Raw genomic sequence first — 12483 nt, 5'->3', positions numbered from 1 at the left:
GCCTTTTTTTTTTTGTGGCAGATAAAATCTACTTAATTGCCTGTCTTACCAACAAACAGAATCGCGGATATTTATGTGAGATGTCATACTTTAGCGGGACTGCGGACGGTGGCACAATTGATCCAGACGGTGGCTCGGATGGATACCCATATTCGGACTTCGAGTCGTATGCATATGCCAAAGAAAAAAAAGAGTTGTTGGAGCACATCTCCAAATTTGAACCTGCAGAACACGCTCATAAGATCCAGATAATTGTACGCGTTATTTTTGTCGTATTTCATGCATTACGGGATGCGCGCTGTTCGATTCGCGTAGATGTGTACACGTTCGATATGCCCCGCATGTGCACCAAGTCGAACTGCCGTCCGCACCACGGAGACTGGCAAAGATCGCCTTACTGGCCCTCAAACGCAGACAAAGCACCGCCCAGCTTATTCGCGCGTGCGACAGATGCATACAGAAGAGGGCTTTGAGGCAAAGAAGGTTGAGCGCTACAACAGAAGTGCAGTTGCTAGGGCCGGAGCTGCGATGAGAGGTTTCGTTTATCGTGGGTGAGACCTGTGAAGCCGTCGGCCGCGCACCGATGTGTGAAACCACAGACAAGATGATTTTCAATTTTTTCGGACAATTCAATCCTGTGTCGCGCGCATCCCGTTTGTCTGATCGTTGGTGCTCGCGCAAGTGCTGTCGCTGTGGTGCCTCTTATGAGGATGCAGCGGCTCACCCGAACCCAGACCTTATTGCGTGCCTATGTGTGTTATTAATGCTTTTTTTTTTTGTGTCTTCATGGTAAAACGTACGTACAAATGGCGCCTGCACGACGGTTGCCTTCGACGTGACGCTCTCTAGTTGGAAAAGTACCGAGGAAATCCATCGCTACTAGATTGCCATTTGCCGCTTTTGGTCTCGACGGTTATTTCGAAGATCCAGGCCTATTTGTCGCTCCACTACGATGACAGCAAGGGCCAGAGCCGAGAGGCCATGTCCGGCGACCGGAAGCGTTTGTCGCACGAGGAGGCGATGTGGTCGTTTAAGCTGATCTACACTCTCTTCAAAGTTCGTGGGTTCAAAGCCGTGTTGCGATTGCTTCCGCACAGCGTAGATGACTTGAAAAAGACTTTTTTGTGTTTTGAGTTGACCACGTTCGAGTGGGTTTTTGGATCTGAGCTTCGAGGCTCTTCGGCTGGCACGTCGCCCGTGGGCGGGGGCGCGGTGGAGGGCCGGCAATCGACCGCATCCAGTTGGGAGGTCGCCTACGTGTTGCTGACTTGGTTGAGCTTGATCACGCTCGTTCCGTTTGACTTGGATCTTTTTTTTGAAGCGGCTGCCGACAGACAGGAACTTCGCGAGGGGTTGGCAGCAGCCGAAGGCGAGGTCTTCGAGGGGGGCGAGGGAGAGCCTTACTGCTGCCAGGCGAGCAAGCGACTGTGGGACTTCTTCTGGACGCGAGCCGAGGAGGGCGTCCAGGGAGGACGCTCATTGTTGTATGACGATTTACGGTCGATAGTGAGACTCTACTCGTTCTATTCCGGCACGCGGCCTTTAGGGCGCCTTCCGTCTTTTACGCAGCGCATGGTGACTCTTTGCTACATTTACCTCATGGGAACCGCGGTTACCAGGGACGCGGCTGCGTATTCTTTGGCGTCGATCTTGACCAGGTTCGACCATGCTGACGATTTGGGCGTTTTTGTGTCGACGTTTGTGCGCGCCGTCTCCAATTACGACGCCGACCAGCTCGAGCTGTCCGAGTGCCCCGCTCGGCAAGTGCTCCACCGCAACCTGATTAGGGGCTTCTATCAGACGCTCGTTTTTGTTTTTCAAAGGGGAGAAGTCGAGTGTCTCAGGGCGCACGCGTCGAGCGTGCTGGACTGTTGTTTCTTTCGGTTGAGGGAAGAGATCGGATCGGAGGGGGACGCGGAGAGGGCTATGGTTTGCAAGGGGGCGGAAAGCAAGAGATTGTCCGTCAAGCTGTTGCAGTGGATTGTGATGGCGGTGGTCAAGCCTATCAAGATCAAGCGGGCGTGGCACGAAAAACCTAGGACGTATTCTCTGACGTTGAGTCCGGCCTGCGAGAAGTTCCCGGAGCGGACTTCGAGTTCGGCCGACGCGCCGGAATCGGACGCACCTCCTTTAGAGGAGCTTGTTCTGGGCAACCAGGCGGACATAGTCGCGGCGAACTCGTTCGTTTCGGAGCATTTGGAGGCGATTGTTAGGTTGATGCTGTACGGATTGAGGGACAGGGAGTCTGTGGTGCGTTATTCGTCGGCCAAGGGAATTGCCAGAATTTCTAGCCATTTGACCCGGTTGCTGGTTGACGACGTTCTGGATTCGTTGGTTGCTCTGCTAGACCGACGCGAATCTTCCTCGACGTGGCACGGATGCATGCTGGCGCTCGCTGAGTGCACACGTCGGGGCGTCGTACCCATTTCGCGCCTCGTCGATTTTATTCCGGGCCTGAGGAAGGCGTTCGTGTTCGAGAGACGACAGGGCACCTTCGTCGTCGGAGATTACGTGCGAGATGCCGCCTGTTACGTCGCTTGGTCGATCGCGCGGTCCTACGACCCGAGCTGCTTGTCCGTCCAGCCCTTCCTGCAGGGCTTGGTTTGTGATTTGTTTGTCGTGGCCGTGTTCGACCGCGAAGTCAACTGTCGCCGAGCGGCCGCGGCGGCCTACCAAGAGCTGGTCGGCCGCCTGCCTAGCGAATCCATCGCTCACGGAATAGACGCGTCTTCTCAGATCCACTTCTTCTCGGTTTCCAGCCGCACTCGCTGCTACCTGCAATTCGCGTCTCTGGTCGCCGCGTACGCCGAACCGTACAAGCGCGCGCTGGTCGACCACCTGGTCGACCACAAGCTCTCGCACATAGACCGGCACGTCCGCTGTCTCGCCGCCCAGGCGCTGGGCAGCATGTTGTCCATCGAAGACTACGACCAATACGTGCCCTCCGTGCTGAAAACCCTGATCCCCAGGGCACTCGATTCGGACCCGTTTGCAAGGCACGGCGCCATCCTAGCTGTCGCCGAATCGCTGTTCAGACTGAACGCCCTGCTCTGCCAACAGCAAAACCAAAAGCCAAACGCCTTCGATCCCACCGACCGCGTCGCCACCGCGTCGGACCCCCCCTGCCTCACCACGTACCTCGGCAAGGAGCTCGCAGAGGACGTCTGCAATTTACCGGTCGCAATCTGTCTCGCCAAGCTGGACCGCGGACGCGGCAGCGAACCGACCAGAGTCGCCCTGTCTCGCCTGCTAGAAGCCCTCTTCACGCTCGCCGTCCCCTTCTCGTTCGCCCAAAACGCCGCCAAAAGCGACGTCAGGAGCCGCCTCAAGGACCAGTTCTCCGCCTCCCGCCTGCGCCCCCTCGCGCAGAAAAACCGCCCGCCATCTCTGCAAGAACTCTTGCTGTTCCTGCAAGAGAACCTCAAGTCGTCCTCCGAAGAGCTCGTCCAAACGTCGATTCAGGCCCTCACCGTCCTCAACCGAGTCTACCTCACCGGGCTGGCCGAACCGCAGCGGAGCGGCTTGATCGCGAATTGGATCTCCGCCCTCCAAAAAGAGACTAATCCAATCGCTCGGCGGGCGTACGCGCTGATCCTAGGAGTCCTGTCACCCTCTACGGCCGGCCGCCAGCTCAAGCCCGCGCTGGACTGTCTGGTCCGCGCCACCAGCAACGACGGCGACGAGTCCAACGACATAGAAACCAGGAAAAACGCAGTCGTCTCCATAACGCGCCTTGTTTGTCAGCTCGTCGAGCAAAAATTGTCCGTCCAAGCGGCCGAGACCCCCGTTGACGCCCATCCGATCGCGGACGCCCTCGTTCGGTGTCTAGACGACTACACGACGAACAACCAAGGCGACGTCGGCTCCAAACTAAGAGAGACCGCAATTCTCTCGCTGAAAGCCATAATAGACAAGCAAGTCCATCAAAACGCTTCTCAAGGACTCCCGCCTGTCCATTGTCTGTCCGCGGAGGCGACGAGGGCGCTCTTCTACAGGCTCGTAAAGCAAACGGTCGAGAGGATAGACCGGACGCGCCAAGTCGCCGGGTCCGCGCTGGAGTTCATACTGCGCTTGGCTGCCGACTCCGGCAACTCGGGCCAGCAAAACGCGGCCCCCCTCGATCTAATTTCTCTCATCCCCCATCTGCGCGAGCTCAGGTCCAGACTCGAAGCGCACAAAGACAATCGCCGACGAAGCGAACGGATTGTCGAAAACGACTCCGATTGGGCATCTACCGCCTTCGTGTTTCCGCTCGTGATCCCCTGGCTCGAATACGACGAATACCGATATTGGATCTCTCTGGGCCTGCTACGAAGCGTGAAGGAAGTCGACGAATATCGACAGGTGATAGACGAGGCAAGCTCCGCCCTCATCGACTACTGCAAATCAAGAGCGCAATCGCCGATTTCAGGCGCCACCGCTGTCTATTCCGTCGCCACGACCTTCGTCCGCATCATACGCGACTGCCTGGACGCCGACTTGATAGTCCAGAACACCTGGATTATTCTGGAAACCCTGTTCGCGTCCAACTGCTTCGACTGCTTGGACTCCAACCTCTTTTCAAAATTCGCGTGGGGCCTTTACCAGGCCAGTCGAAAGGCGCTGCTGCGCTCGGCCACCGTAAAAAAGCTGAGACTCTCCGTGCCAATATTCATGAGGCTTTTGCGCGCACCGGAGGAGGACCCCGAAGTGGAGGGCCAGAGCGTTCGACAGCTGTCCTTAAAGGTCTTCTTGTACTTCCTCGGGTGCAGCTATCCCGTGATTCGCAGGGTCGCCGCAAAAAGGCTACTCGACCAATTGCAGGCACATCCAGACATCGTCGCGAATCGCCCGAAACTGGACGGCTCGCTCGCCCGAGAAGAGGACTTGGACCAAATCAGACAGGCGTTGACCTCTCTGGACTCTTGGACGGACGAAACCCGCTTCCAAGGACAGAGAAACTTAGTGGGTGGACTCCTGGGACAAAGCATGCGCACTTGAATTTTCAACAAAAAAAACAACACGCGTAATACACGAGTCGTATAGCACCACCATCCGGTCCAGGGGAAACAGATGTGCCCCTTGGGCGCGCTCGTGCCTCTTTTTTTTTTTTTTCGACGGAGCCGCGCCAGCTTTCGTCGCACCGCTTCCAATTTTCTCCTGCTTGCTCCCTTCGTCGCCTTGTCGCCGCGCCTCAATCAAAGGCCCCTTCGAACTCTCAGCTCCTTCGAACAAAGCAGCCGAAGCAACTCCGCAGTTTCCTCGAAGCTCAAATAGGGCCCGACCCTCTTCATCATGCCCAGCCACAGCCACTTAGCCCAAGGAAAACTCTCTATGGCTCGAAACAAAATGCCCATCGCTACTTTGGCCCTGCCTTGCGCTAGGGCGAGGTCCGCATACATCTTCCACAACAAGATGGCGTAGTTGTCATGCGCCTTCGACGAAAGCCACTCGTCCGTCGTCTGGAAGGGCCTCCTGTGTAACGCGGACGCCAAAGCCCGCTCGAACTTCTTGAAGACGCGATTGGCGCTTCCGCACCGCGTTTCCGACCGAATCGAGAACAGCCACAGTAAATCCGCGCTTTTCTCGCTGCGATTCAAATACGCTATGCATTTGTCGAAGTACCTGTGGTGCTGAGCAGTCGTCTGGGTGCGCTGTCCGACGAGCAGGAGCGCAGACAAGAACAGCCTGTTGCACGGATAGAGACACAGAGCCTTGTGGACGGCCTCCTTCAGATAAACGCGTTGGTATGCAACTCCGCACCTCGCAATATGAGTCAGAATCAGATTAACTTGATAAACGTACAAACGCTCGTTGGCACGCATCAGGCGCTGTTCTGTCTGCTTGTTCTTAAGCCGACCGACAGAAAAGTCTCTGAGCCACTTTTGCGCTCGGAGACTGGCGGCTTCCACGACGCACCCCATCCGATCGACGTCACCCGTCAAGTACTCAAAGAAGGCGCAACAGACGGTGAGGTTGAAGAACACGTCAATGGCCGATCTAAGATCTAAATCTTGTCGCTCCAAGAAAGACTCGACCAAATCGCCTGTCTTAGCGAAAACTCGCTCGTAATTCTTGCGGGCCTTCAGGACTTGAGTGCCTGTTCGCCTCAAATCTGTCCCTTCTCTAAAGGGCGTATGCGACATCTCCGGGATTGAAAACAAAACATGACGCGCCCTTTCTACACAATTCAATTCTAACTCCATCAACGCATAGGAACGAACAAGCAACGCAACGTCTGGCTGGCCAATCGCCCTCTGAATGGCAACATCGTAAATGTGACGAGATTGGTCTATTCTGTTGTTCCTCTTCTCATACTGAGCATACGCGTTCCAAAGCACCAAATTTGCGTCGTCCAATGCCAACAGCGCCTTAGCCCTTTCCTTCCCCATCAGCGCTATGCTCGCTAACTTTATCTGCATCTCCAAATCTGGGCGATCTTTCGAAATGCAAAGCTCGAGCGCCTGGTTCAGGGAATTTCGCGCGAGACTTGCCCTCGGAGAATCCGTGAACAACTCTTGCTCTATGCCAAGCTCGTACGGGTCAAACCACTCCCACGACTCTATCGTATTCGCACTTTGGTCACAGTCTGCTTGAGAACAAATCTCCGGGTATCGACTCGATAACAAAGAAAAAACCGATTCACTTTCCTTATCATAACTCGACCAAAGACGGTCTTGCCCCTCACCGGGCCCCTGAGGCACCTTTCTTATTCCCAGCAATTCAGTCAGCGCGCTCAGACATTCAAACTTAAATTCGTCGTAAGAAAACAAAACCAAAAACTCCTTAACGTCTTCAAACAAAACCATCCTTTCCACGTCCTCATCGCCTCCCTCCACATTTTGAAGCTCCACCGCCTTGCAAGAACACCAATTCACCGCGTCCAGATTCCCTTCCACCTCAATCCAGCACCTCACTGCCTCTGGCGCAAGACGACGACGCTCCGACTCTTCTTCCGGCCCCAACTCCTCCAACTTCGACTCTGCGCCGCCCAGGTCCGCAGAGCCTGCTGAACTAGACCCTTCATCTTCAGAATCAGCTGCCACACCCCCTAACGTCCCGGAAAACGGCTCTCTTAGCTGCTCGTTTATTCTCTCCAATCGTACTATTTTGTCTCCCTCTATCCTCACCACTTTGTTGTCCTCTGTAAACGGGTCATACAGCTCTTCCTTCGTCACCTCGTCTTGATGCTCCGCGTACCAAAAAGACCACCCCCTGGCGCCCTGCTCCCCAAATCTAGCCGCCTCGGAATCCCAAAAACGCTTGAACTCATTTTGCAGCTTTTCCCGAGCTAGCTCAAACTCCATTTCGCGTGTCTCGACCTTGTTGAAGGCCTCTTGCACGACGTCCAAAGTGTAAAAATTAACCTCAATCAACGCCTGCAACAGAGCCACCGCCCTTTCAATATATCCCATCCCTGCCTCTATTCTACAAGTGTTGATCAACACGCTCAGCAACGACCCTTCCAATTTCTTGTGCTGCGCATGGCCCCTCGTATAATACCTCTTTCCAGCACTCAGCGCTTGGATGGCCTCCGAAGAAGCCTTTCGAAACCGAGTTGCCGTAAACTGAGAAAAATCTGACAGAACAAAATCCATAAAAGTAAACCACACCTTCGGAAACGCCGAGTGACTCTTCAAAAACGGCTCCCATATCTCATTCATCGTTCTCGAATCATAATACTTTCTTGCACAATTCAGATACTCAACCAGCAAGTCCTCAGACCCTGGATTCTTTTGCAGAGCCTGCTTGTAAATCTCCAACTTCTTTGCCAAAATTGGCCCATAGTTAGCCTCTTCCTTGTCCTCCGACATACCCGAAACGCTGGAAAATGACTTTAAGGCCGGACGACTCATCAACTTAGCATATTGATCCTGAAATTCAACCAACTCCCTCCAGGCTTGAATATTACTCGGATCTCGGAACACTTTTTCATTTAAAGCCTTAGCTTGAACCAAAATCTCTTGTTCAACAGTCAGTTCTTGTCTCTTGCTGCCTCCCCTCACTTCATCCATCTGATTCGAACCATCCTTCAAGTCCTGTGACATCTCAATCACCGCCTCCTCCATTTCCTTACAACTCGTATCAATACCCTTCCTCTTCACATCTTCAATGCTTGTGCTAGCTAGCTTTGCTTGAACCAGCCTGTCATAATAACGCAGCTCCTCTTTTTTCTTTTTTTTTTTTGGCTCTCTTGATTTACCCCCGCCAAAAGACGCGCTCTCTAGCCCATTGTTTTTCGCTCCCATATTCACCCCCCCTTTTGAAGTTTCCCACTTGGACAGCCCACCACCCGCTGCACCCATCGTATAATCACCTAACTTTTCATACTTTGGTACGCCGGGCAGCCGGTCGCAAAACATCCAATTTTTGTTAAATTTCAAATCAATCCAAAACTGCTCCTCATGATATTCATTCGACACTTTCCCTAGGTCTTCCTGTTTTTTGTTCCAAGTTTCCCTTTCAGATGTAACACCAAATGCAACACGCGTTTTTTCTCTTGCCGATCCTAACTCCAGACGCGCTGCCTTCATTTCAACCGAGTTCAGTTTGCTCAATCTATCCCTCGCGCTCCACGAAGCTATCTCTCCATCCTCCAATTCCTCTCGGCGACGATGAGCCTTTTTTCGCTTTTTAGCGCTTTGCTTTACCCCGTCTTCTGTCCCTTCTTCAAGCGCAGCTGATTCTCCCTCTCTGTGTTTTCTATCTCTTCGATAGTACATTTCCTTCTGCGCTTCAGACTTGCTTGAATGATAGCCAATCGATGACGCTCCTCTGTCAGTACCGCCGCATTTCAAATCGTCTACTAATATTTTTCTGTCCCGTTCTCTTTCAAAGTCTCTGTCGCTAGCTGCCGCCTCCGAAAACTTTGTCTCTTTTGTAGCAGCGGCCTTCAAACGGCTCCGGTCAAAATTCTTGAAACGAGGTATTTCTGGATCACCTGCCTCCATTTTACGCAATGCATTTATAATTTCCAAAATTCTTGAGCAGACTTGCTAAGATTTGATTTCCGTAGTATTCAGTAATTCGCTGGCTTGAATGGAGACAGCCGTGAGATAGAAACACTTTTTTTTAAAAAAATTGTACACACATTATGTTCATTTTTTTTAGCTCAGTCTATGGGCGATGACGACCAGCAATTGCCCACCTATCCAATTCAGTTAAGAAAGAAATCATTCAGGTCTCGTACAAGAAAAAAGTCTGAACTCTACAATGAATCAGAAGACAATTCTTCGACATCCCATTCGGTAGCTGGCCAAAAACCCTCTGAGATGAAGCCAGACACACCAACTTCTAAAATCAAGAGCACCGAGAAAAAAATGCGCGCGTTGAGCTTTGAAGATGACGTATGACTCTAATTTGCAATGGTCTGTCGATTCCTTGTGAGTGTTCCACACTAGCCTTCGATTTAAAAACTTACTTCAATGTTCACACGTTGGGCGAGCGCGATTCTCCAGGTAGTATCGACTTCAGTGTTTTTATATGGCATCTAAATGTTTTTTTTATATAATTCTGTAGATTGAAGAAGATGCAGACACGTTTCAACTACAGAAGCGGGGTTCGAGACTTCATGGTCGCAAGGGAACGAAAACGACGAATTTACCCAGCACGTTGGCACTATCGGAAAACAAGTCTGAATGCTTTTTTATGGAGACCACGTCTGTTGATCTATACAGCCATGAGAATCTGGAAGAACTCAAGAAGGTCAACAGAAGCGTAATTGTTTTTAAGCCCTTGGTTATTTCTGAAAAAAAGGTTTTAGATGAAGAAGATGCTATGATTCGAGAGCTTGATACCTTGGTACAGCACCAAAGCATATCTCAGGTCGACAAAAGAGGGAATAGTGCTTCGTTTTTCGATGACCAGCTACAAGATGGATTTCAGTCATTCGAGGAGGTCAGTGACCTAACAACTTTGAACCAAGCCAAAGATGCTCGTGAGACATTGCAACGTGATGGCCCTATTTCTGCTTTAGAAGATATCAAAATGAACCATGAGGAAATGGCACTAATTCAAGTCGCTAAAGCTAAGCGCGCTCGGATGCGCTCTATTGGCCAGACTGGTCGTACAGCTGCTTATGCAGCGGACGACGAGTCGACAATTGCCATTTATCCGTCTAACTCCCCAAAGGGTCCGCTCAAAAACGACGAGGAGGAAAGCGAAGACAGCGATGGAGAAAGAGAAGAACGCCACGCTCTTGGCGAAAACTACAATCCATATGGTTTATCGTTTGGCATTAAAAGCACTGAGCAAAAGTCCAGTCAGAACCTTTTGAGCCAGGTGCGCATGCAATTCGGAGAATCTGCTAATTTGAACGATGAAATTGAACAAGACGAACATCTCGAGTGGGAACTAGAAAGACTCCGAAGAAGCGGTGTCGCCAGCAGATCAAGAAAATCGACTCACCAAGCCTCTCATGCAGATCATTGGTACGGTGATGATTCTTCGCGCCGCCAAGACTCTGACCTCGAAGCCGACAATCAGGAATTTTTGGCTTCAACCTATTCTAACTTCACTTTACCAGAACGCACAGAAGAACCTAAGAGCTTTACTGAAATGCTTTCTCAACTGCAACTAGATTTGAGAAGAGGCGAAGATGCCATTTCTGCCGACTCCAGGCGTCTTGATCAAATACATGCATCCCTTGCCACTGCACATGCTTCTATCTCTGGATTTCAAGCAGAGTACGACTTGGTTTCCTCTGAGCAGGTATACTTTCAAAAACTTCGGAAATACATTTTCGATCTGACCGATTGTTTGGGTTCAAAGATGGAAATTATTGAAAAGCTGGAACGAGAAGAACTTCAAGCGACTATCAAAAAATCGCAACCCACTATAAAATACATTCAAAAAATGCAACGCCTAGACTATCAATACGTAACAAGTACTGAAGAAAAGGACATTTCACCAAATTGGAATTTAAGTATGAAAGATCAAAATCCATGGGAGCCGGACAAAGAATGCCTTGACCCAGCTGAGTATCAAGAATACCAGCACCTACAAAACCAAGTCCTATTAAGTGCTAGTCATGTCTTCGACGATACACTTGAAGAATTTGCAAGTTTGGACAGTGTGTTAAGTCGCCTTCAAGAATGGAAAAAACATTACTATTCTTCCTACAAAAATGCATATGTCTCGCTTTCCCTCCGCAAGCTTTTGTCCCCGTATATCAGGCTAGAGCTACTGTCTTGGAAACCTTTTTCAGAGGCTGGTATTCAAGAAATGAACTGGCTAAAATGCTGTTTAAAATATTGCGAAACAACTCATCCTTCTTCAAAATCCCTAGATACAGACCCCGACAGCTCCCTAATCCCAGAACTCCTCGAGACCTGTGTTATTCCAAAGTTACAGCATGCTGTATCCTATGAATGGATTGTTAACTCTATGGAGCACAGTTATCGTCTGATCAAATCGCTTGTTTATCTCCAAACTTTTTCCCCGGCTCTTCAGCTAGATACCCTTTTCAAGCAAATTGTTACCACTCTCCGCTTCTCTGTAAATAGCCTCCTTGTACCGAGCTCATATCATTTACAAACCCCGGCTCTTACAAAATTTGGGAAAGCATCTATCTACAGAGGACTGCTATTAGCCAAAGTCTTGCTATCTTGGACCAACCTTCTTGGAAGAGACGTCATTGAGGACATCGTCGGCCAATCTCTGATAAAAGAAAAACTGCTTTCTTATGTTGAGAACGCCAAATTTGAATATACACCTTTAGAATTAGAGATACTTGACATACTGTTTCCAGAAGAATGGTTCAAGAAAAACAGTCCAACACCTATCTTCGTACAGCTTTTTGACATACTGAAATCCAAAAAAAAGTTATAGAGAACGAAAAAATCAGAGGTCAAAAAAAGCACTCATCTACTAGGATAACAATCAGGATATTGTGCACCTTGCATAGGTACAATCATGTACTAAGCCCGATGCGTTGCCATTTTAGTTAATTTCACTTTTTGACTCATTTCTAATTACATTGAATACATAAAAAAACAATCTTGGTGCTACTTGACTTCGCCATCTACAAAAACCCTGGATTATTGTCTCACTGTCTATTAATAGATGGATATTTTTGCATGTACAGCTTTTTTTTGTTTTCCCAAAATAATGTCTACTGGATAGTCTCTAAGTACTGACGGGATCAGAATTCATCCAAGAGCTTTTTTAAAGCTGAAAATTAATGCAACAATAATTTCTGAATTTTGATATTTTAACGTCGCGGATATCACATTCGCAATATCACATAAATACGGTCAAAAATAACCCCTGTGATACCAATGTTCTCCATACTGCTCTTATTCAATGCTCTGTTTCGCTAGTATAAATACACGTGTCGCCATGCATCGCATTCTCCCTTTACTGAGCCAGGCATTAATTCAATAATAGTGCAATCTTATAATCAAAATATTCTTTGAAAATTGTACACAAATATTTCTGTTTTTATTATCTATTTAAACAGAACATTTCTACCTAATTCACTATGGCTTCACCAGACTCAGGAAA

General features: G+C 49.9%; 3 protein-coding genes across 3 annotated transcripts; 2 read left to right on the top strand and 1 right to left on the bottom strand.

Annotated features, from left to right (window-relative positions):
• Nucleotides 1–981: 981 nt before the first annotated feature.
• Nucleotides 982–4980, top strand: LOC126320484 (tubulin-specific chaperone D-like). Its single transcript, XM_049993984.1, has one exon. The coding sequence runs from the start codon at nt 982–984 to the stop codon at nt 4978–4980; it is 3999 nt and encodes a 1332-aa protein (XP_049849941.1).
• A 197-nt stretch (nt 4981–5177) lies between these two features.
• Nucleotides 5178–8930, bottom strand: LOC126320483 (nuclear exosome regulator NRDE2-like). Its single transcript, XM_049993983.1, has one exon. It carries the CDS (start codon nt 8928–8930, stop codon nt 5178–5180), a length of 3753 nt encoding a protein of 1250 aa, XP_049849940.1.
• A 156-nt stretch (nt 8931–9086) lies between these two features.
• Nucleotides 9087–11978, top strand: LOC126320436 (intron Large complex component GCFC2-like). Its single transcript, XM_049993925.1, has 2 exons — nt 9087–9326; nt 9499–11978. The coding sequence occupies exons 1-2, from the start codon at nt 9099–9101 to the stop codon at nt 11806–11808; spliced, it is 2538 nt and encodes an 845-aa protein (XP_049849882.1). The 5' UTR covers nt 9087–9098; the 3' UTR covers nt 11809–11978.
• Nucleotides 11979–12483: the final 505 nt, after the last annotated feature.

The sequence above is a fragment of the Schistocerca gregaria genome, unplaced genomic scaffold, assembly GCF_023897955.1.
Source record: "Schistocerca gregaria isolate iqSchGreg1 unplaced genomic scaffold, iqSchGreg1.2 ptg000720l, whole genome shotgun sequence".
NCBI lineage: Eukaryota > Metazoa > Arthropoda > Insecta > Orthoptera > Acrididae > Schistocerca > Schistocerca gregaria.
This window is presented reverse-complemented; position numbering and strand designations above follow the sequence as displayed.